The sequence below is a fragment of the Rhinolophus sinicus genome, chromosome 4 (genome assembly GCF_057876585.1).
Source record: "Rhinolophus sinicus isolate RSI-liver-muscle chromosome 4, RSI-T2T, whole genome shotgun sequence".
NCBI lineage: Eukaryota > Metazoa > Chordata > Mammalia > Chiroptera > Rhinolophidae > Rhinolophus > Rhinolophus sinicus.
The window spans coordinates 60403107-60425498 of NC_142504.1; the positions used below are offsets into that span (position 1 = coordinate 60403107).

Sequence of the window (22392 nt, forward strand, 5' to 3'; positions counted from 1 at the left end):
CGCATTTTAGAAATGAAGAAACAGCATCATAGACTTTCTTGGGAATACAAAACCGGAGGTCTGATGCAAATTTGCCTGACTCCCAATCTCCAAGTCTGATTCCTCCACTTCATTTCCTCCCTTTTCTGGGACTGGGGTCCAGTGACTGTGTCCATTTGTAGTGGGTCTTGGTCCCCAAATCATCCTCAGGTGACAAGACCTGGGGTCCCTCACTGAGAGCTCTGTGGTTGCAAAAACCTGACTTAGGGTCATGATGATGATGGGGGTACTCACCTCAAAGGGGGGCCCATTCAGGGTCATCCCTCTCCTGAGCTGGATCCAAGGCGCTCTCCACACTTCCACAGGATTATCCGAAGAGTTTGGTCAAAATGGCATCAAGAATGGTAATACCTTGCATCCCACCTTCTATATGGGTGAACCAGCCTCTCCCCTGCATCTGTGTTACGGCTTCCTTTGTCTTCCCCTGGAAGTAGGCCTGGGGCTCTCGCAGCGGATGGTGGAGGCTGAGGGAGATTGTGACAGAAGCAGCAGCAGCCACTAGGGCAACCTGGATAGAAGTAATCTTTCTGGGTATGGGGTCTGCCAGGCTGTTTCCGACCCCCACTGACTCCTTACTGCCCGACCTCGAGAACCCGTACTTGGCCCTTCTGTCTTCCTTCGTTGCCACAATCAACCCACTGCCTCTGCTTAGCTCTTTCTGCCCACAGCCCGCACTTTCCTCCTTCATCAGACATGAAGCTAAGGAAATAAACAAACCTTAAAAAAACAGTGGAGAGAGGGAATCTCTTTTGCAACTATTCAAAGCATCCTGTCCCTGCATCCTTCTCGGATCTTTTATGGGGAAGAGGCTAAGCACCTAATTTTTTAAAAAAGCTGTGACATTATTGTCATAAAAAAAATTGTCTCTACCCAATTAAATTCTTTTAGAAATGTGGTTTGGAACTTACTGTACAGGTTTAGAAAAAGAACTGAGGGTCAAGGCTGTCCAAACGTCTTTTATTGTGGCTCCTTCAAAAGGGCAACTTGCCCCTCAGAGACATCTGTGCCCTTCCCCTCCAAACAGTGTGGATCAGGAACACTTTCTCTACTCTGGCTGCACATTAGAATCACCTAGGGAGCTTTAAAAATAAAACATTGATGCCAGGGCCCCAACACAATCACAATCTCTCAGGGTGAGACCTGGTAAGAGGCATCTGTGATGCTTCTCTGAGAAACACTGGTGGCCAGTCCCTTAAACTTCAGGGTCCACACGAGTGTCCTGGGGTTGTATGAAAATGTATTTCCTGATCTGATAGGCCCCACATCTCTAGAAGCTGCTGTTGCTGCTGGTCTGAGAGCCACTCTTAGAGCAGGAGGCCGTAGAATATCAGGAAGGGACAGGCTGCCAAATGGGTGTACTGAGTCCCCTACCAGTATGCTAACTGGATGGAAGGAACAGAACGTTAAAAACAAAGGACTGTCTTTTGGGAAGACAGGGAGCGACAGGTCACTTGAAGGGACTCCCTGACTCAAGATACCTTAGTCATGGTTTCCACTCCTGTGTCTGCCTCAGGCCCCTCCCAAATTCTCCCAGGTGTTAACTAACACCAGGGCTTAGTAATCACCTACAGGCTGAGACTTTCCTGTTCTTGGAATGACATCTGCAGGGTTTAGTGACAGAATCCAATCATGCAGAACGGAGAACAGGCTGCAATATCTACACCCTGACCCCTCATCTATATTTGTAATTGGACAATCAGTTCTCGTTGCTAGGACACAAATATTTTCCACTTCACTCAGCCATTGGAGTTGTGTTGTCATGGGCACTCACCCATCTTGAACTCACTAGCATCAGCTCCCTTAGATGAGTGAGAATGGCTGCTGCCCTGAGACTCCTTGTGGTGGGAAGTATACAGCTGCACACAGCTTCTGATCCACCTATCTGCCACCTCCAGTCCTAAGCATGATGTATCCTTGCCATGTCTCCTCCTGTTTGTGCTTTGGGCAATGTCATTGGCAGCTGCAGGGAGAGGAGTCCTCACCAGGACTGATTTCTTATATTCGGAAGGGGGAGTTAAGGTGGTCAACTGATCTGCCATTAATTGTTGAGTTTCCCCCAGAGATCAAACCCTTGCACTGTTCATTTTTTGTAAAGCAAATGCTTCATCTTCTTTTATTTTTCCTAGGAAGCTCTTTTCCTAAAAACTTCCTTTAGCTGTAAATAGTTCCCCTGTTAAAAGGAAGAAAAGACCACTGGCTCAGAGAAAGGACAGAACAAGTTTTTTCCTATAATTCTCTCCTAGAGGTAGAGTCCTTCCTAGCTTTCTAGTCCCCCTCACCACCCTCTGTGAAATCAGAGCAAGGATGGTTCCAGCCACAGCATGGCTTTTTCTGATCCTTGTCAAGCCTAAACTGTCAGCATCTTCTGAAAATAGAGACCTTGACACTTTCGGGTATAAATGTTTTGGTTTAAGAAGTGCCAGTGGCAGGAACATAGATTCAAAGACAAAGGTAAGTCTGCCTCTTTGCGATGGCCGACTCCTGTGTGCCCAGGTCCATACAGAATCAGGTGAAGGGTAACAAAACATAAATCGTTCACAAATGAAAAATCTGCTGGTGGGCTTCAGAGAAATGAAGTGGGTGCTGTGTGGTCTCTCTGCTTGCTTTTGTTTCAGGGTGAATGCCAAGGTGCTATGTCCTTGGGCCTTTTCCTGGCTATTAGTCCTCTCATCTGGGAATGGGTAGGAAGCTAGCTTGCAGAAAAACAGCCCTGTCCTTGAGAAGGCCATGTTGCACCAGGAAGGCAGACAAGCTAAATTGGACAACATCTGGAGATTGACGTTTGCACAGGGTCCTATCACACACTGCTGCCCTGTGATTCTTGGGCATGGCAGGGTTACACGTGGAGTCAACCATCAGCCCCTGTGTCCACTCGGAGCTGTGGGCAAGAGTCATCAAGAACAGCAGAATGTCTGGATGCTATTTTATAGACTTTGGGATATAAAGTTTTTTCCTAATAGTGTTGCCTCTGGGCCACCATTGCTGGAGGAGATAAGTCCCTAAAAGTCCACCCTCCTTACACTAGCATGCCCACAGTGCACTTCTTTCTGTTGTGTTTTCTCTTTATTAAAAAAATTTTAACCCTTGAAAGCGTAAATACCAACTGCTGAATTTAGGTTCCCAGAGGCGCCCCCAGTTCCTGGAGGTCACAGACGTTTGATCTGTGTTCAGAACCCCTAAGTCCTTTCCTTTTGTAGAGCCCCAAGAATTCTGAGCCCTTCTGGTCTGGTTCTTGTCCATGGAGCTGGCCCACAGCCCCCCTTGCTTCTTGAACCTGCCCAATAGATCATGTCCATCCCATGAGGCTTCAGGCTGTGTGGACTGACTCAAGTGCTAACCTAGTTCTCCATGTTGGATTTCCTTATATTTCTATGCTAGACTGTCACAGGTCAGCTCAGAGCTTGGCGTTAGTGCTTGGCACATTGATGACAGAGAATCAATCTGCATGGGGTTTGCATGCCTGGGCACCAGCCTTGGGGTGCAATGAGCTGCAAGAGTCTTAGAGGCAGGGCACTGCCATTCCTGCACTGAAAAATGGAGAGTTGACCATGTGAATCCACAGTAGGTGCAGCACATATGTTCTTTTAGGAGCAAAGCCCTGCCTGGCCCCTGGCAGCATGAGATTGCATCAGGCATGTGTGTTCCAAGGAATAGAACGCTTTATAGCTCTGACTGTAAAAGAGATTGGGCAGCACAGCGATTGTCACCTTGGATAGCATCAGTGCCTATGGCTCTTGATCATCCATAGGACAGTTTAGGCTCTCAGTTGCATTCATATAGGGAGAGAGCGAATAATGACGGCCGGTGGCATAAAGGGGAAGAGTGGCCTCGCCCCCTTTCTAGCTGACCTCATGGTGTGGCACTGAGCCTCTGTTTTCTTGTCTGTAATATCAGGGTAAACTCACCTCACAGCATTTGTGTCAACATTAAAAGACTGGGCACCTATGACTGTGCCCAATGCACCAAAAGATTGTTACTCGGTAGATGTTAGTGCCCCCACCCCACCGCACCCCAGCAAGGGTAACAAGGGAACATCACTTTTTAGCTGCAGGATGTGGTCCCTTAACATGCACTGAGAATTCATTGTTTTCCACCTTTCATGTGATTCTAATTTCAGCATTTCACAGTTCACTTTTGAAATAGCATCCTTCATCCCCTAGAGTCTATGCACAGTGCAGAAATGAGAACAGTCCCCCTCTGCAGGCAGAAGTGTGAGATCCAGATTCACACTTTTCCTGGGTAAACACCAGATCCGGCAGTAGAGATGAGGTGGGGTGGGCCAGGAAGGCCTGTACCTGAATCAGGTTCAAGTTCAAGGAGCATATATTGAGCACCTGCTGTGAGTCCAGTGCTTTTGCGCACAGTGGTCTCCCTTGGCAGCTGAGGAAACAGAAGAGACTCAGCGATGGTCAGCCCGCATATCCACATGTGTGAGGCAGCACAGGCAGGAATGAAGTCGCATCTTGCTCCCTCTGCCACACATCTAATCAGGCCTGGTACCTATTTCTGCTCCCCTCCAAGAGAAACCACAACAATCAACAGATTCTTTCTGATCTAAGCAGATTCCTTTGGGGCCTTCTGAGCTATGTGGCTTCACTCTCAGGTGATTCTGTTCCTGCTGTGTTTTTTAGGACCCCCTAAGAAGTGCCTAGTACACAAGAGCTCAGCTAGGCAGCCTAGCCTGCAAATAATTCAAAATTATGACTGATGAGTGATTGTGGGGAGGGTGAGTGCATGGAATCTATAGCAGACAAAAAACAGACGTGGCGTTCCCTCCGTCAGCCCTGGTGGCTGCCTCTCACCCGCTCCCCAGGGGAATCTCAACCAGACTAGCTCAAGACTATCTGAGTCAGAGCAGGGAGAGTCCCAGGGTGCTCAGCCTTGGGAAACAAACCTGGCTGATGTTCAGTTTGGGTGTCACTTTCTGTAATTTACTGTAAACTGTCCCGTGGGCAGAGCTGGGCATGGATCCCACTGCACTCACACCCTTGTTTTCCCTTCCTGGCTAGGTCCTTGCTGCGAAAGTTCTCAACCTTGTCCTGCCAAACATGTCCCTGGGCCCAATTGATGCCAGCGTGCTCTCTCGGAATAAGACGGAGGTGAGAGTCTCTGAAAACCTGGGGGGTGAAAGAGTGGCTGGGGGTGGAGGTGGTTCGGAGGGGGTGTGTGTGGCTGGGGCTGGTAAGCAGTGAAGGCAGCAGCCCCAGTGGGAAATCTGAGATTTAGCTCTGCCTGAGGCATTTTGTCGCCTTTTTTGCCGAGACCCTGCATGAAATGATAGGGATATGACGATGCATGAGATGCCGTCTGGCTTCCGGATCGGGAGGGAAGGGATGGGTGGCTGTGATGTCTGAGCTGTGCCCTAAATGGTTAGCAACGGAGCTAACCAGATGAAGTTGTGTGTATGTCAGTCAGGTCTCTGTTGCTTGTAAGTGACAGAAATTTAACTCAAAGCGATTTAAGCAAAACTGAAATTTATTGGTGAATACAAAGGTTGGACCATTAAGTTCGCGAACTCATCTTAGAAAAAGTGCTACATACCTCATTGCTGAATATCACTACAGTCACCTTCGAAGTACTCCCCTTGGGAAGCTATGCACAGACGCCAGGGCTTAGTCCACCCTTCAAAGCAATTTTGGAACTCTTTTTCTAGAATGGCCATCAGAGCTGTCATCGTATTACCCTTGACATCCTAAATGTCATCAAAATGTCTTCCTTTCAATATTTCCTTTATCTTAGGGTAAAGAAAGAAGTCATTGGGGGCCAGATCAGGTGAGTAGGGTGGGTGTTCCTATACAGTTATTTGTTTACTGGCTAAAAACTCCCTCATGGACAGTGCCGTGTGAGCTGGTGCATTGTTGTGATGCAAGAGCCATGAATTGTTGGTGAAAAGTTTAGGTCATCTAACTTTTTCACACAGCCTTTTCAGCACTTCCAAATAGTAAACTTGGTTAACTGTTTGTCTAGTTGGTACAAATTCATAATGAATAATCCCTCTGATATCAAATAAGGTTAGCAACATTGTTGCAACAAATTCACAAACTTAATTTTCCAACCTCATATAAATAAAAGCTTCAGGCATGGGTGGGTCCAGGGGCTCAAAAGTCTTATTCACCATCCATTCTCCCCAGGTCTCATATACCCTAGTTTGGCTTTATTCCCAACCAAACTTTCCACAAGTAGAGGTAGAGATGGCCACTGGAAGCTTTACATGAGCAAGCCCCGTGGAAAGTCATCACCTCTTTCCAAGAAAAATCCTAGGGCTGATTCTTATTAGCTGATTGTCCAAGCCTGGGTTATTTGTCCAGGAAAAGGGGCAGTGTCAACCCCACCCAACCTCATGAATCAAGAGGGGTGGAGTAGCAGAGGACAGAAGACTGGATTCAGGCCAGGCCAAATGTCCTATGTTCATTGGTTGTGGGGGCAGTGCTGGGCTGAAGGTGGATCAGAGGAAGAGGGTTCGGCTGGAGGGAACAGCATGATTAAAGAACCCTGGTGTAGAGAAAGGACAGCACAAGTGCAGAACAGCCAGTAGTTTGGTTTGACCACATGTAAAGCAACAGGAGAGTGTCAAGGGGTAAACTGAGGACAGATCATGAGGTAGCCCACACACCCCATCTCCCAGGAGCCACTGCCCTCCTGGGAGTGTGTTGCAGCCCCTGAGCAGAGTGGTACTTCCTTCTATAAAAGCAAAACTAGCTGAGAGAAGCTTAGAAAGAAGGGGCAAGGTGGCTTTGGGGGAGATAAGCTGGGAGGCTGTGCCGTTGGTCAATGTCACCACTTGTGGGACTAGGCACTAAGGTTAGCATAGTCAAAAGGTCAAGATCAACAGTGTGCCCAAGACAGTGGATCTGAGCAGAGCCCAAAACCCCAGAGGTTGGGGTTGGTCTCTTAAACTGCTGCCCAGTGAACCAGTCCACCACCTGTTTAGTGAAAGGCCAGCACTTATACCTGCCTTTGATTGGGTCTTTATGCTCCATGCCAGTTGGGTGCTGCATGCTTACCCATGCACGGAAGCCCCAGATGAGCATACTGAGGTTTTGCAAGATGAGAGGACCTGCCTGGATCACCCACTGATGGGACTAGTCTGAGAGCTTAGATGGGTATGGTCCCCAGTACCTGCTGTGTCTGTGGGAGCAACAACCCCCTGCAGACTTACAGCCAGAGGACAGGCAGCAACCTTGGGCATCTGGAAGACACTGGAATTATCTTCGGGATTAAGCAAGTCATTTTGCCACTCTTCTGCCTCAGTTTCTAGTCCTGCTTTAGGAATTTGAAATCGAAATCAGTGGCTTCCTAAGAACCTTGTAAAACGGAATGGGGTGCTCTGGGTTTCCCAGGTCTCCTTGGGACTTGAGCAATGGCCTTTAGCTTCATTATAAAACTTGGCCTCCTGGCCCTCTGAGTGACCTAGAGAGTGGGCAACTGAGTGTCAATCATCCCTAATGGGGAGGGAGACATTCTTGATGAGGGGTCGAAACTCCCAGGCCTCCAGGGCCAGCACCTCATTATGAATCTGGCTGGTGAGAGGCTCTAAGGAGTGGTAGGGCCTGCGGGGAGCCAGACGGTATCTGATGCACTCAAGTCATCAACATTCAATTTTAATTTTAATTTAATCTAATTTTTAAAACCCACAGTGCCTCCCAAACCCACATCTTAGAGCCAAAATTGGTGGGTCAAAGAATATTTGAGTAAAGAAAAAAATTGTAATTTCAAAAAGCAGATCTACATGGTGAAAAGGTACAACTTTAGGATCCAGAAAGACCAAAACCAAACATATGCAGTTTCATTAAATCCTGACATGAATGAAACCAACATTAAACCCATTTCACAGATGAGGAAACTGAGACTCAGAGGTTAAATAACTTGTCAAAGGTTGCACAATGAGACAGAGGGCAGAGCTGGGATTTGAACCAATTTGGTTCAAAAGTCCATGCTTGGGTGCCTCCTTCCAGCTAGTATTTACAATCATTAAGCTCTTTTTTTCCTGTTTTATAATTACTGGTCCACGCAGCCAGGCCATGGCTGGGGGCCATTGCTCTGTGTGCAGGATTCACCTTGTGAGGAGAGTCAGTGTGGGGTAGGGGCTCGTCCACCTGCCAGCATCCACCATATTGGCTCCGGCTTGAATGTGCAATCTCTAGTAAAAGCAATTATTTTTGCAGCAGGTATGCTTGGACAGCAACAGATTAACAGAGAGAGGGATCTCTCTTTGAGATCCCTGAGAGGAAACATCCAGGTGCAAATCAGAGTCATGTATCTCACCACCTGAAAGTACTTAGGCCAAGAGGAAGAAAAAAAAAGATAATGAAATGATTCCAAACCTTCTTTGTTTAAAAGCAGCAACTCTGAGTTTTTAATCTCATTTTTGAAATAGTGGAAAATTCCACTGCAGGCCTTAAACACATGGAAGAGTCTGGTGTGAATATGCAGCACACAGGCTCTCCCTGAATCCCTGGTTGCACATGATCAGGTATCAGGTTTCTGGCTGGGTAGGTAAATTAGGTCATTTTATAGAAACACTAGTAAATGTCCCTTCTGGGGAGACTCCCAAGGAGGGACATGGCTGATCAGCCCCAAGACTGCACTCCCTTGGAACGAATGGAGCAAGGGCTTCCATTCCTGAGCAGGGAGAATTCGCGCCTCACCAGTCCCCTCTCTGAACCTTCTGCTTAGCTTTAAAAATAGCACCACCCAGAAGGAGACGTGCTCAGAAAACGTGCCTCCCAGGATCTAACATCAGGATGTCTTAAGGCACATCTTTAACTAAGATATTTCCCATGGAGCCCTGCAGCTGTAAAAGCCTCAAAAAGAAAAGAGATGTTTGTCTAACAAGCTTACTGAAGCCTGCTGGCCCTTGGAGAAAGAGCACAGGCTTAGTAGGGGGCTGCGGGGGCAGGCTCTTGGGAAGATTTGGAAGTCTGTCTCTGGGGAAACAGGCTGGCTCTGCCATTCTAATGTCAAAAGCAGGGTGTTTCTTTGGGCTTTGCTGTGGCAAGTGTTCTCACAACCTACCCAGGACTGTTAGCGCAAAACCGTTCACTAGCATCGCTTCACAGCTGCCAGCCCACAGACGCACAGTCTCCTGGCATGTGTAGCCTCCAGGAGTAATACTAAAAGTGCCTTGGAGTGTGCAACACCATCCATTCCATGATAGTTGCGCCCTTCTTCTGTGTCAGACTAGCCCTTCCATCTCCCACAGCTGTGAGAGAGCAGTCTTATTATAATCATTTGCATTTATGGAAGCTTGGGCCCAGACAGGGCAAGTCACTCACCAGAGGATACACAGCTACTAAGTAAGGATTTGAGTCCAGACCTCTCTGCTCTGAGCCAAGTGCTTTTGGCACTAAAATCCTGGGAACAAAGAAGTTACTACTCAGGCAATTTTCGTTTGTCTACATGTTTAGAGTTCCTGGTCAGAACAGTGGAGTACTGACATATTAGTCTTTCCACCCTCGAAATGTGATGAATCCCTCCCACTCTGAATGTTCTCAATAGTTCTCCAGTGAAGGACATGGGGGAAGAGGTGAGGAGGGGTGTTGCTCAGAGTCTCCTCCTGCCCTCACACCATTGCTAACCATGCAGTTAATTCCAAACAGAATGCATAGCTTTCTTTCTGAGCTCCATCCTTCGACCTGTGAACTGGGTAGAAGCTGGGAGGAAGAGATGCTGTGGTTCTGAACACATCTTTCACTGGAGACATGCACTGTTTATATACCGAGGCACTTCGTTTTCTAGAACCAAGTCTCTGTCCTTTATAAATACATTGGGATGCCCGCCAGGAGCATCCTGGCTGGTTTATATCATGCTGCCTGGCCATGTAGTGAGAGCTGTGAGGAGTGGCCAACTCCAGTTCAGTTCATTTCTATAAGTGGATGCCACTCCAGACCCCATCCGGTGTTTCAGATGTACCAGCGTCAAGGATTAAGCCCCTGCTCCCCTGTTCCCTGCAGGTTTCCCACCCACATGCCAGGAGGCCACCTTCCACCCATGGCCTGCAGAAAACTTCTGCCAGGTCTTGGAAAGCTCAGCCACACTGACGCTTTTGACTAATTATAACCACAGCTAAAGATAGGCCCCAGCCTCTACTCTGTCCACAGGACACAGCCTCCCACAGCAGTTCCCTCCAATAACTGGTTATTAACTTTCCAATACTCCCAGTTTGGTTAGCCAATTTTATTTTATGACTCTGCATCAATCATATCTTATAAGAGGTCTGACAATTAAGTTCGTGAATTTGTTGCAATGATGTTGCTAACCTTTTTTGATATCAGATGGATTATGAATTTGTACCAACTGGACAAACAGTTAACCAAGTTTACTATTTGGAAGAGCTGAAAATGCTGCATAAAAAAGTTAGACAATCTGAGCTTTCGTCAACAATTCATGGCTCTTGCATCATGACAATGCACCGGCTCACACAGCACTGTCTGTGAGGGAGTTTTTAGCCAGTAAACAAATAACTATTGGAACACCCTCCCTACTCACCTGCTCTGGCCCCCAATGACTTCTTTCTTTACCCAACGATAAAGACAATATTGAAAGGAAGACATTTTGATGACATTCAGGACATCAAGGATAATACGATGACAGCTCTGATGGCCATTCTAGAAAAAGAGTTCCAAAATTGCTTTGAAGGGTGGACTAAGCCCTGGCGTCTGTGCATAGCTTCCCAAGGGGAGTACTTTGAAGGTGACCATAGTGATATTCAGCATTGAGGTATGTAGCACTTTTTCTAGGCTGCATTCACAAATGTAATTCCCTTGTATTCCCCAAAGAAGACTTGTCTATTTGAGGCAGCTGTAATTTACCAATCCCTTAAAAAACATAACGAGCCATTAGAACATGTCTTGGTGTGCATAGCTCCATATAGGGGCAGCTGGAGAATGGGTCTGTCTTGGTTTGTACCCTGCAACATGGGGTCTGTTTGCTACAGATGTTTCCCCCAGATGTTTCCTGCTCCCAGCCCTCCTCCTGCTAACTCTGGGAGAAGCAGCTGTGAGCACGGGACAGTCAGGTCCCTGAAGTCAGTGACGTTAATAGCAGCAGAAAAGCCAGGGACTCTATAGAGAGACTGTCAGGGGTAGTCCCAGCTGCCAGCCAGACCCAAGACAGAATGAGGCGTTCTCCCTGCCCTGCAGGCCAAGCTAAGCTCATCCAAGTACCTTCATGTGGTCGAAGAAGGAAGTAGCACACTCAGGTGTGCTCACATAGGAACACAACACAGCCTTTGCAAAGCTCTGTCAAAAACGCTATTAGATTGAACCCTCGTTTACATGAGGATCCGATGCAACTGACCTGGCAAGGCTTGGAGAAGTGGAGCCAGACACAGCCCCAGACAGGCCTCTGACCACAGGGTCTCCCTGCCTGCCCAAGGGATGTTTGGCTTCTACTAGCAAAGGGAATCAAAACAAAGAATGAAAAACCGAGCTTGTGGGGAAAGGAGAGGGCAAAGTCAGTCATCGGTTTTTCCCTCCAATTTAATTATGGAAAATTTCAAACCTACAGAAAAGTTGCCAAGGTGGTGCAACACACACCCATATAGTCCTCCCCAAGATTCACCAATTGGAAATATTCTGCCGTACTGTCTTATCTATGCTAAAATATGAAAATATCAATATGGATATAGATTTTAAATCTTTTTAAAATTTATTTTGGTAAGATATACAAAACATAAAATCTTCCATCTTAAGCCTTTTTAAGCATGTAGTTCAGTGACATTAAGTACATCCATTGTTGTGCAGCCGTCACCACCATCCATCTCCAGACCTTCTTCATCTTCCCAAAGTGAAACTCTGTGCCCATTAAACACTAACTCCCCATTCCCCTCCCCCAGCCCCTGGTACTACCATCCTGCTTTCTGTCTCTATGAATTTGACTATTCTAGGAATCTCATATAAGTGGACTCATACAGTAGTTGTCCTTTTATATCTGACTTATTTCACTAAACATAATATCCTCTAGGTTCAGCCACGTTGCAGCATGTGTCAGAATTTCCTTCCTTTTTAAAGTTAAATAATATTCCATTGTATGACTATACCACATTTTGTTTATCCTGTCATCCATGACACCTCTTGGCTATTATGAATAATGCCGCTATGAACATGCTTGTGCAATGTTCTCTTTGATACCCTGTTTTCAGTTCTTTTGGGTTTATACTCAGAAGTGGGATTGCCTGACTGTTTTGATTTGCATTTTCCTAATTATTACTGATGTTGAGCATCTTTTCATGTGCTTATTGGTTATTTATTTATACATCTTCTTTGGAGAAATGTCCATCAAGTACTTTGTCTATTTTTTAAGCAGGTTATTTGGTTTTCAGTGTTGAGTTGTGGAAGTTCTTTATATATTGTGACATTAACTCCTTATGAAATACATGATTTGGAAATATTTTCTCCCATTCTATTGGGTGCTTTTTCACTCCATTGGTAGTATTCTTTGATGTGCAAAAGGTTTTCATTTTGATGTAATCCAATTTATCTATTTTTTTTGTTATTACCTAAACTTTTGGTGTCATATTAAAAATTATTGCCAAATTCAATGTCATTAAGTGGATACATTGTTTGGGCTGAATCTTCTGAAACGAAGTTGCAGACACCATGATACTTAGCTCTTGAATACTTCAGCACGTGTTGCCCAACAGGGACATTCACACATACAACCCCATGCCGTTATCACACTTTTGAAAAGTGGCAACAATTCCTTATCATTATTCTCGATCTAGTCCCTATTCTGATTTCCTTAGTTGTCAATAACTTTTACGACTTGAGATCGTACAGTCTTGCTGTTTGTGCCCAGCAGTTATGAAAGTGGTCATGCGAGATCCCAGTAATTCTTTCTTGTTTCTCTTATTTATTCAATCCCTGGGCTTGTGAAAAGATGACTGTGGCCAGTGTGATTGGGTAGACAATGTGGTGGTTGATTTCCTCTTCCCTTGGTGACCAGTCTGGGTCGTCGAGCTATGTCTGGGTCCAGGGTCGCACTTCGGGGACCTCCATCCCAAAGGAGCAAGTGAGGTTGACTTTCTGCCTCACTTCTGGTTGTAAAAGACCTTCACACCCTCCAAAAGGAGGCCCCAGCACCCTGTGGTAGGTGTGTGCACACTGCCTGTGCCCACGTATCCAGGGCCGTGACCTACCAGATGTCCAGGAGTTCAAGTTTTAATAGCAAAAAGTAATTCTTGGGGGAAAAAATGTCCAGTAATTCACATGCCCTTGATTCAGTGGCAATTCATACATATAAGCTAATCCTGATAAATCCTGTTTATATCCAAAATGGAACTGCAGCGTCCTTATTTCTGATGGTTCTTGTCTGGCTTGGGAATTTCCACCACCAAAGTTGGGTGCTTGTTCCAGCAATCATAACAGGAACTAGGCTCCTGGTAAACAGTGTTTGCTTTGCTCAACTGAGCCAGGGAGACTTTCTGCCAAGTCAGGCAGGGCCCTTATATCCCCTCTGCCATCCTGCAGGCGGCATGTCAAATCAACAAACTTGCGTGGAGCTCCCACTTTGGGCCAGGTCCTGAACTGGAGGCTGGGGATACCCGATAAGTTACCCTGTTTTCTGAGGTCATAGTCACAGGGAGAGAAAGGCACATCATTGGTTCTGTTACAGAAGACAAAGAGGCAGAGGGCTCAGTGGGAAGAGCAAAAAGGCCTGAGTTTAGACCCAGCTCTCCAGTTCTGTCTCTTTGTGCCACAGTGTGACCTTGGAAACCACACTCAGTTCACTAATCCTTGGGTCCCTTGGGGGACCAGGCTGCAGCCTGGTACAGCATAGACACTAGGTAGGTGGGAGCTGTTGTTATCACAGCTGCTTTTAAAGTAACGTTTGCAAAGATGCAGAAGCCATGGGGAGAAAGGCATGAATTTCACTGACAGTGTCTGGGCCCCTGTCAATGAGAGGGAACACTTGAACTGAGCCTTAAAGGGGAACAGGAAATTGCTCGTAGACAGGAGTAAGGGCGTGGCAAAGGGGCATTCTGGAAACTAGAAACGTCAGGGGCAGTCCCCAGTCTGTTGGTACAGATGATGAACCCTTGAAAGGAGCAGGAGCTGGGGATAGCACACACAGTGCCACTGGGGAGAACAGGGGGCTTCCTGGAGGAAGAGGCAGCTGAGCTAAGTGTCAAAAGAAAGGAAAAATTCTACAGGCAGCCAAGGCTGAGGGGACAGCCATACGAGGGCCCAGAGGTACAAGGGTGGGGAGGAGTGTTGAGGCGGAGGGGTGGTTGGAGCCCCATCACATATGGTCTTGCAAGGCATGGGAAGAGTTTGGACTTGGCCCTGCAGTGGGTGGGAAGCACAGCAGGATTCTCAGGGACAGGAGCGTCCAGGGAGAATCTGGGCACAGTGTGCTAGGGTGAGAATTGATCAGACCCAAGAGGAGGGGACACATGAAGAGAGGGAGCAGGCACTGGCATTGCCAGGCAAGACTGTTTCTAGTGTTCAGTATGTTCCGTAGTCAGGCCAATTTCTATGCTAAATTATTATTTGCATTTAGAATATTCCACAAGCCTGATATTCATGAGAACACAGCCCGGTGAGCCACAAGTAAACACTACCAAGCAGCTCCACAGAGCTGACCTTTAGGGGGTTTTCCTCTTTCGTGCCCAGTCATTCTTAGTTGAATGAACTAATAAAGGACCTTTTCCTCTAAGGCCAATGGGTGTCATTCCACTGTGAAGAGCCCCTTTGCCAGCTGTCAGCCAGTGAGCCCAGTGTAGAGGTTCCCAGCTGCCATATGATTTGCGCAGGGCTCCCAGTGCCCAGAGGTGTTGCTTCTCGGGTTGGGTTAAAGAAAGGTTGGCTCGTTCATTCATTCAGCCAATATTTACCGAGGGCCTCCTATACTAGGACACAGGGAAAGCAGGACACACAAAGCCCTGCCCCACGGGCCGACACTCCAGTGGGGAGAGAGGTACACAAACACCTGGTGGAAGACCAGGGTGAGTGCAAGGCCAGAGAAGGGCTGCTAACCACGGGAGCCTGGGCAGTCCCTGAAGGGGTCACGTCTGAGCTGAGACCCAAAAGAGGAGTAGATGTTAATTGTCTAAGAGCAAGGAGCTGGAAAAGCCACTTGAGATGGAAAATGGACGCCACTATACATAGGAGAAGATTTTCTATCATCCAAGTGCGTTTCACAACAAACTGTCATTCAAAACAAAGGTGGGAAATGAGGAGGTTATCTCTGCAAAGACATACCCATTCGCTGTAGGGTTCCCATGGGTTTCTAGGTTTCACAAAGATCACTTGGGTTGTTGTACACTCTCTCCAGTATGCCAGAGAAGGCTGTCTGATTTCCCTGTGATGAAAATGGATGGATTAAGAAAGTTCTAAACAATGGAGGAAGTAGATGGGAGTCCTGAGATGGGCTCCAAAGCACAGGTGTAAAGATGAGACTTCCATAGGAAAAGGGAACAGACCGGAGGGAAGGAGGGTCAGGAAAACCCAGTTGTAGACACATGTAGGTAACAGAGGGGAAACTGCAGGAGATTAGGCCTAGTGGGCTGTATTTCTATGTGAAGTGGGAAACAATGTCATGTAAGGAGGGCACATACCTGTCTGTGCCCAGAAATGTGCCCCATCCCCTTTGGCAGTCTGTGAATGGTGGCAAACTGTGGGACCCACCAAGTCATTTCACTGTCTGTCAAACCTAGATGTTTATGGTCCTCACCAGAGATCCACCCCTTTGTTTTCTGAGGAATGCCACCTCCATAGCTCCTGGCTGTCCTGTGAGTCCACAGGACTCACTTTTACTTTCCCTTTTCTAAACAGGTAGCATAGCGTGGTAAGTGGTTAAGAATGCTGATGGTGGAGTCCGACTGCCTAGGTTTTTATCCTAGCTCCACCCCTTTTTGCTGTGTAACCTTGGGTGGGTCACCTAATCTCTCTGAGCCTCTCTTCTCATGTGTAAAATGGTGATAATAATAAGAGTTCCTACTTTGGGTTCCTGTGAAGATTCAATGAGCAAGTACAAGTAAAGTGCTTAACACAGCACCTGGCACAGAATTAAGGGCTCAATGTGTTCGTTATTTTAAATATTATCCTAATTTAAAATGTAATTTGCATTGCATCATGGAACAGATTTAAAAAAAATAGGTCAAGGGATTTGACTGTAGGGATGGTGCCTAGATTTTGCTCAATGAAGTTTAAGAAAACTCCCAGCCGTGCATTACAGCTATATTTACTGTACTTTAAGGCAAAGTTTCTCCCCCACAGAGAGAGACAGTGTTCAAAAGTCAGAAGCCCCAGTTGGCGTGTTCCTAGCTATCAAGTTCAATCTTGCTGAGAGCTCTCAGAGCCCCAGAAAATAGGGAAGGTACTAGAGGATTTCTAAAACATGCACAAGAGGCCAGGAAAATACTCACAGCCTGTGAAACTTAAAACTTAAAAGGACTCTTCAAGGTCCCCTCAGTGGGAAAACTGAGGCCCAGAAAGGGGTAGAGCCTCACCTAAGGTCATGTGGCTTGGGGTCTCTGAGGCAGAGAGGCCTCCAGTGTGGAGTGGCTTTCCTCCCCTTGTTCCCAGTGTCAGATTCAGAAGCAACCCACACATCATCAACCTTGTTGTGGGGCCAGACCTGCCTGGGCGTGGCATTGTGGCTACATCATCCCATTGAATTTCCCTAGTGTCCTCTAAGGCACTTCCACTATCACCTTCTCACAAACCAGCAAACTGAATCTCAGAGAGAAGAGTCTTGCCAAGATCATGGTTAGTTTCTTCTCACTGCTCTGGTCTCATACTCTCAGTAAACCACCCCATCCCCAAGAAAAAAGACTTGAAGTCTCATCCATAGGTCAGTCATCTGCAGCAAAGATGTGGTCATTTGTACCTGGGCCCTCAGCCTCTGTCTGACGTGTCCCCAGCAGACACTGTTCTCAGCTGGCAGGAACAGTTGTGAGCCAAAAATACAGGGGGGGGAGGGTACAAGAGGTAGTGACAAAAACGGCCTTTTTTATGTTTTTAATTAAAATTTTCATTTTGAGATAATTGTTTCACATTTAGTTGTGAGAAATAATACAGAGCAATTCCATAGACCTTTTACCCAGTTCCCTCCAATGCTGACATCTTACAAAACTACAGGACAATATCACAACCAGGAAATTGACATCAGTACAACCAATCCACAGAACATCCCATCACCAAAAATATCCCTCATGTTGCCCTTGTATAGCACACTCAGTTCTTCCTGCTGCATCCTTAACAGCCATGCTTCTAGTTTCCGTTTCTCTAATTTTGTCATTTCAAGTATGTTGTAGAAATGGAATCGTAAAGGAAGTCATCTTTTGGGACTGACTTTTTCACCTTTGGTTTTGAATGGGCTTATTCTGTTGACCAGTGCTCTGGGCTTGGGACTTGTCTAGAAAGAAGAGCCCTGTCCATCTCTTTCCTGGGGGAAACAGGCGATGTTCTCACCTTGCAATGAGGACTTTGTATGGATTTAGATCTTAAGCTCTCAAAAAAGCAAAGTCTGCTGTGACTGGGCCAGAACGGTTACTTGAGGGGAAGGTTTGGGCCCTTTGAGCCTCAGTTTCCCCTTGACGTGTGGCCCTCCTCTTTGCTCCATAACCCATTTTTCCTCTGTCCCTCGCCTCCTGCCCTGGCTGTGGCTCACACCAGGGGCCTGCCCTTTCCCCGACACATCTGGTGGCTCCTTTCCCAGGCCCAGAACTGGCCATTGTGTAAATAGGGCCTGCATGATCAAGATGTAGAAAATGAAGCAAAGAGCAGGAAGCCACTTGGGCCATCAGAGCAGTTAAACTCAAGAGCAGACTCCCCAAGGGGCCTATTCTGGCCAGGATGTTTCAGGTCAGCAGGGCAAGGTGGCAGGAGGCTTCAGAAAGGAGGTGGTCAAGTGGGCTCTGGCCCTGTGCACTCATAAGGACATGTCCCCTGCAGCCAGGACCCAGCAGCATCGAATGGAGTGCTGTTAGCAGGGCTGCCAGCCTGCAGAAAGAAGCTTATTTCTCTGCACAGTGATTTCTCAGTGTCACCTGTCCCACGTGCTCCAATTCATCTTGTTGCTCGCTGTTTCTGGGGTGCAGTCCTTGTCCCTGAGGCCCCAACTACCTCTCCTCTGCCAGTGTTCTGGTAGGTGGGAGGAGGAAAAGAAGACAAGCCTTGACTAGAGGGTGCACACAGCACTGCTGCTCACTTTCCATTGGCCAGCTATGGTCATATGACCATACCTAACTGCAAGGGAGGCTGGGAAATGTAGTCTTTATTCTGGGTGGCTGTGTTCCAAATGAAACATCCAGGGTTCTGTAGGGGAGAACAGGAACTGGGTAACGAATAACACATAGGTTCCTTCTCTGCAAAACAGGAATAATGAGAGCCATTCCTCAAACAGGGTACTTGTGAAGGTTATGAAGGTGAACCGGGCTAAACACTTGGAGCGTGCACATAGGAAGAAAGATCTCAGAAATGTTAGCTATTCTTATTTCTTTTCACTAAACGAGATCTTACATGTGATGCCTGGCACCATGCTGGGCACAAAGTACATGTCTGGTCAGTGGTGCTACAGTTGCTATTGCTTTTTGTTAGTCTCAGTTCTGAACAAACTCTAAGCCCAGGGCTCTCTTTCCAAACAAAGCTCCTTGCAGACCCTGGATATGCAATGGCTGTGGCCATGCACTGCCCCTGCACTGCCCCTGCCAGCCTCTTCCCCGCTCAGCCCCCAAACAGATGGCCTGGCTCTGCAGGATTCACTTCACTCAGCTGCAAGAAGTGGCTAATCTATCTCATGTGGCTTTTCACAAATGATCTGGTTTGCCTGCTTGGTGCCCAGCGTGGGAGGAATCAGGGATGGCAGGGTTGACCCAGAACAGCCTGTCCCCTCTTGGCATGGATCCAAAATTCCAGACTAGGCCCAAAATTCTGGATGGTAACAGAAAAGAAGTATAGCCCCTGCTTTTGGAGACACTGCCAGCCTCATGGGCAGCTAGAAACACATTTCCTTCTAGCTGTCCCTGCACTTTTCAACCCCATGGCCCTTCTGCTCCCTTGTCAGTACTGACACCATGTGGCACTTCTCCAGCCAGTCAAGAACCACTCGCAAAGATGAGGGAAATGAGAGAACAGGTGTTATGGCCTCACACCTGCGCATATAAGCCTAAGAGCGTTCTAGAGACTTCTAACCTAGATTTTGTGGGGCCAGTGCCCCATCTGGGGCCACAGTGAGCAGGCAACTCACTCTCCCCTTAGAGGCCAGGAAGTGAAGCCAGGAAGAACGAGGACAGGGTGTCAGGGTAGCCCCATGAAAGGCTGGGTCAGATTCTGAGCCATAAGCAGGGAGAGTATCAGAGTTAGGTCCTGAGCAGTCTGATGATTGAGAAGGGAGGACCCAGCCTCTGGGCATATCCCCTAGAGAGGCAGCAGGCATCCCTGTCAGGGTGGCAGGCAGCCTTATGCAGCCCAGAGGAGAGGGAGGCTGGAGCCCACCCCAGCGCAGACCTGCCCTGGACTTCGCTTCTCCTGAGGCTTGTAGGGTGGTACTCTGCCAAAGTGCCTCAGGGACTCCTCAAACCAGCCCCACGCCTTCTACCATGGATCCCTTTGCCCCTGCATTTTGTGTGTGCCCCTCACCCACTTCTACCAGGTAGACACTAAGTCAGGGGAGATAGAGAAAACAAAATCCATACAAACTAACACCAAAACATCTTCAGAGCTCTTCTTGGGTGAAATAATCAAAGTGAACAATACAATGCTACCTATATAAAAATATACATAAATTAATACGTGAAATTGTCTACAGGTATATGTTATGAATGTGGAATAAACAAAGTCTATGAAGAGGCATTGAAAGTAGTGCAATCATAGAAAGGCTGGCCACGCTGTTGGCTCTTGGCACCTGTGCCCGAGACCAAGCTGATTGAATGGAATCAGCTCTTCAGGCCAGAGCAGAAGAAAGAACTAACAGGAAATAGGGGAATCCCCTGCTCATGAACTGGTAGAACCCTCTCTCTTTTACCTCCAGGTGGACCTTTACAACACAGACCCCCTCATCTGCCGGGCAGGACTGAAAGTGTGCTTTGGCATCCAGCTGCTCAATGCCGTCTCGCGGGTGGAGCGGGCCCTCTCCAAGCTGACTGTGCCCTTCCTGCTGCTCCAGGGCTCTGCTGACCGCCTGTGCGACAGCAAAGGGGCCTATTTGCTCATGGAGTCTGCCAAGAGTCAGGACAAGACACTCAAGGTGAGCAGCTGCCCTCTCTCACTTCCCCAAGGCGGGGAAGGTGGCGTCCCTTTGGGCACATCTGCCCAGATCCTCCAGGGCCACCCCCAGGAGAGGTATCTCGGGATGGGGCCAGCCTGGCTCCGTTGGGAAATAAGTACCGGGAATAGGAGGCAGCTGTTAATTCTAAGCAAGCACATGAGCCATTAGCCGATTGTTCGTGTGAACAACCTTGAGAATAAAAAAGCGAACACTCAGAAGATGTCTGGTCGAGAAAAAGAAAAACCTGCAACTGGGCACTGGGCAAAGAAAGGGCTCGTCTCCCGCTTTGCCATGTCCAAGGTCCAAGGGTGTTTGGCTGCCCAGTCTCCCTATGGGTTGGTTTTCTGCACCACCAGCAGCAGCTCAAGACTAGCTGCCACCACCAGGGGCTGTGAGTACACAGTGCAGTGGAACATGGCCGGGTCTGGTCTGCAAGGGAATCAGCAAGAGCATGTCCCGTAGAGGGGCTGGGACCTGTGACTTAACCATAGGACCTGTCAGACACACAGACCACAAGGGACTAACTTGAAGGGCCTTTCAGATGGAAAACGTGGTTTTGGGGTCCAGATATTCCTGTTTTGGTTTGTCTGATTGAACTGGGAAGAGCCCCAACTGGGGGTACGGGAAGGAGGAGGAGTACCTACTGTGTACCTGTCAGGTGAGAGTTGACCCTGAAGGTGGCTCTCTGTGGTCAGTTGGGCAGACCACAGCCCCAGTGCACTGATGAATGAGTGGAATGAGTGTATCCTCAGACTATGCCACTATGGCCTGTGCAGTGAACACATGGAAGCCCTGAGTCCAGGGCCATTTCCTGCTAAGTTATAATGAGAGCAGGCAACTCACTATAGATTCCACACTTACTGAGGATTCAAACTCACACCCTCTGACCCAAGCACACTGTTCCTCTCCATTCCTCACTGTGCTGAAAAGACCCGTCTTTGAAAAATGTCAAGTGCTCCCCTCACCCTGTTATGAATTGCAGACCCTGGCCCACACTGACTACCAGATATAGACTCATGGATAAACAGAAAGAAGGAGAAAAATGAAAAGGAAAAATGGTTCTTATTAATGCTGGAGAATATAAGACATCATGGGCATTTTGCAGTTTGTGTGAAGGTACCTCACAGGTCATGCCCTTTACTGTCATGGAACCCTGGTGACCCTACAAAAGAAGGCCATGCAGAGTTTTCATTTGTTCATTCACTCTCCATTCATTCGTTTTCTTCTTTAATCCAAGTGTTTATTGAGCACTGACTTTGTGCCAGACCCAGAGAACAAGATAGGCAAAGTCCCAACTTCCCCAAGCAGTCTATGTCCTAACAGGATGAGCAACCAACAACCAGACAGGATGACCATGATGGAGAGGGTCAGTGCCCTGAAGGAAATTAAGCAGAGAGTGGGGACAGGGGTCCAAAAAAGGGGTAAAGCACCTACTTCAGATAGACAAGCAAGCCCAAAAGCTGACAGTGATTATAGTGGTGGAAGAACATTCCAGACTGAGGGAAGGGCAAGTTCGAAGACCAGAGGTGCAAAGATCTTGGTGTGTACAAGTAACCAGAAGGAGACCAGTGCAGCAGGAGTGCACTGAGCAGGGCGAAGGTGGTGTGTGACGGGAGGGGACTGGCAGCAGAGGAGGAATCTGGGCTTTTTTCCTTAGTTCGGTGAAGAAGCCACCAGAGTGTTCTGAGCTGGAGAGGAACATGCTCTGTCTGACTCCAGTTCTCAAAGTACCTGCCAGCTGTCAAGTGGAGACAAGAAAAGAGACAGGGACACCAGGTGGGAAGATCGTGTTGTCACTCAGTCCAAGAGAATGGGCTTGGTCTGGGGTGGTAGCAGCAAAGGCAGGGGACAGCCTGGCAGGGCCTGGAGAGACAGTGACTATAGGGAGTGAGATCAAGTGATTAAGGATGAATCCGGAGCTGGGGCCTGCACACGTGCGGAGTCTATGACATCCCACCTTGAGATGGGTGACACAGGGGGAATGTTGAGAGCTCCATTTTGAGATACCTGCTAGAGAGTTCATTGGAAATTTGGGGAAAGAATGGAAAGAAATTACAAGAGGAAAGTGTTTCTAGAAGGTTAACAGCTTTTGAATGTTGTTGAGAAGTCAAATAATATGAGAACAAAAGTGTTCCTTGG

General features: G+C 47.6%; 1 protein-coding gene across 4 annotated transcripts in view; it reads left to right on the plus strand.

The window, feature by feature from the left end:
• The window catches only part of MGLL (monoglyceride lipase), a 157660-nt gene that overhangs the window by 131591 nt on the left and 3677 nt on the right, over positions 1 to 22392 (plus strand). For 2 of the 4 annotated variants that reach the window (XM_019718602.3, XM_019718601.3), the window contains exons 6-7: positions 5049 to 5138; positions 20017 to 20232. In XM_019718602.3, the coding sequence (XP_019574161.1) occupies positions 5049 to 5138; positions 20017 to 20232 (306 nt within the window). The remainder of the gene's footprint in view (positions 1 to 5048; positions 5139 to 20016; positions 20233 to 22392) is intronic. The other 2 variants (XM_074340474.2, XM_074340473.2) reach the window with 1 other exon arrangement.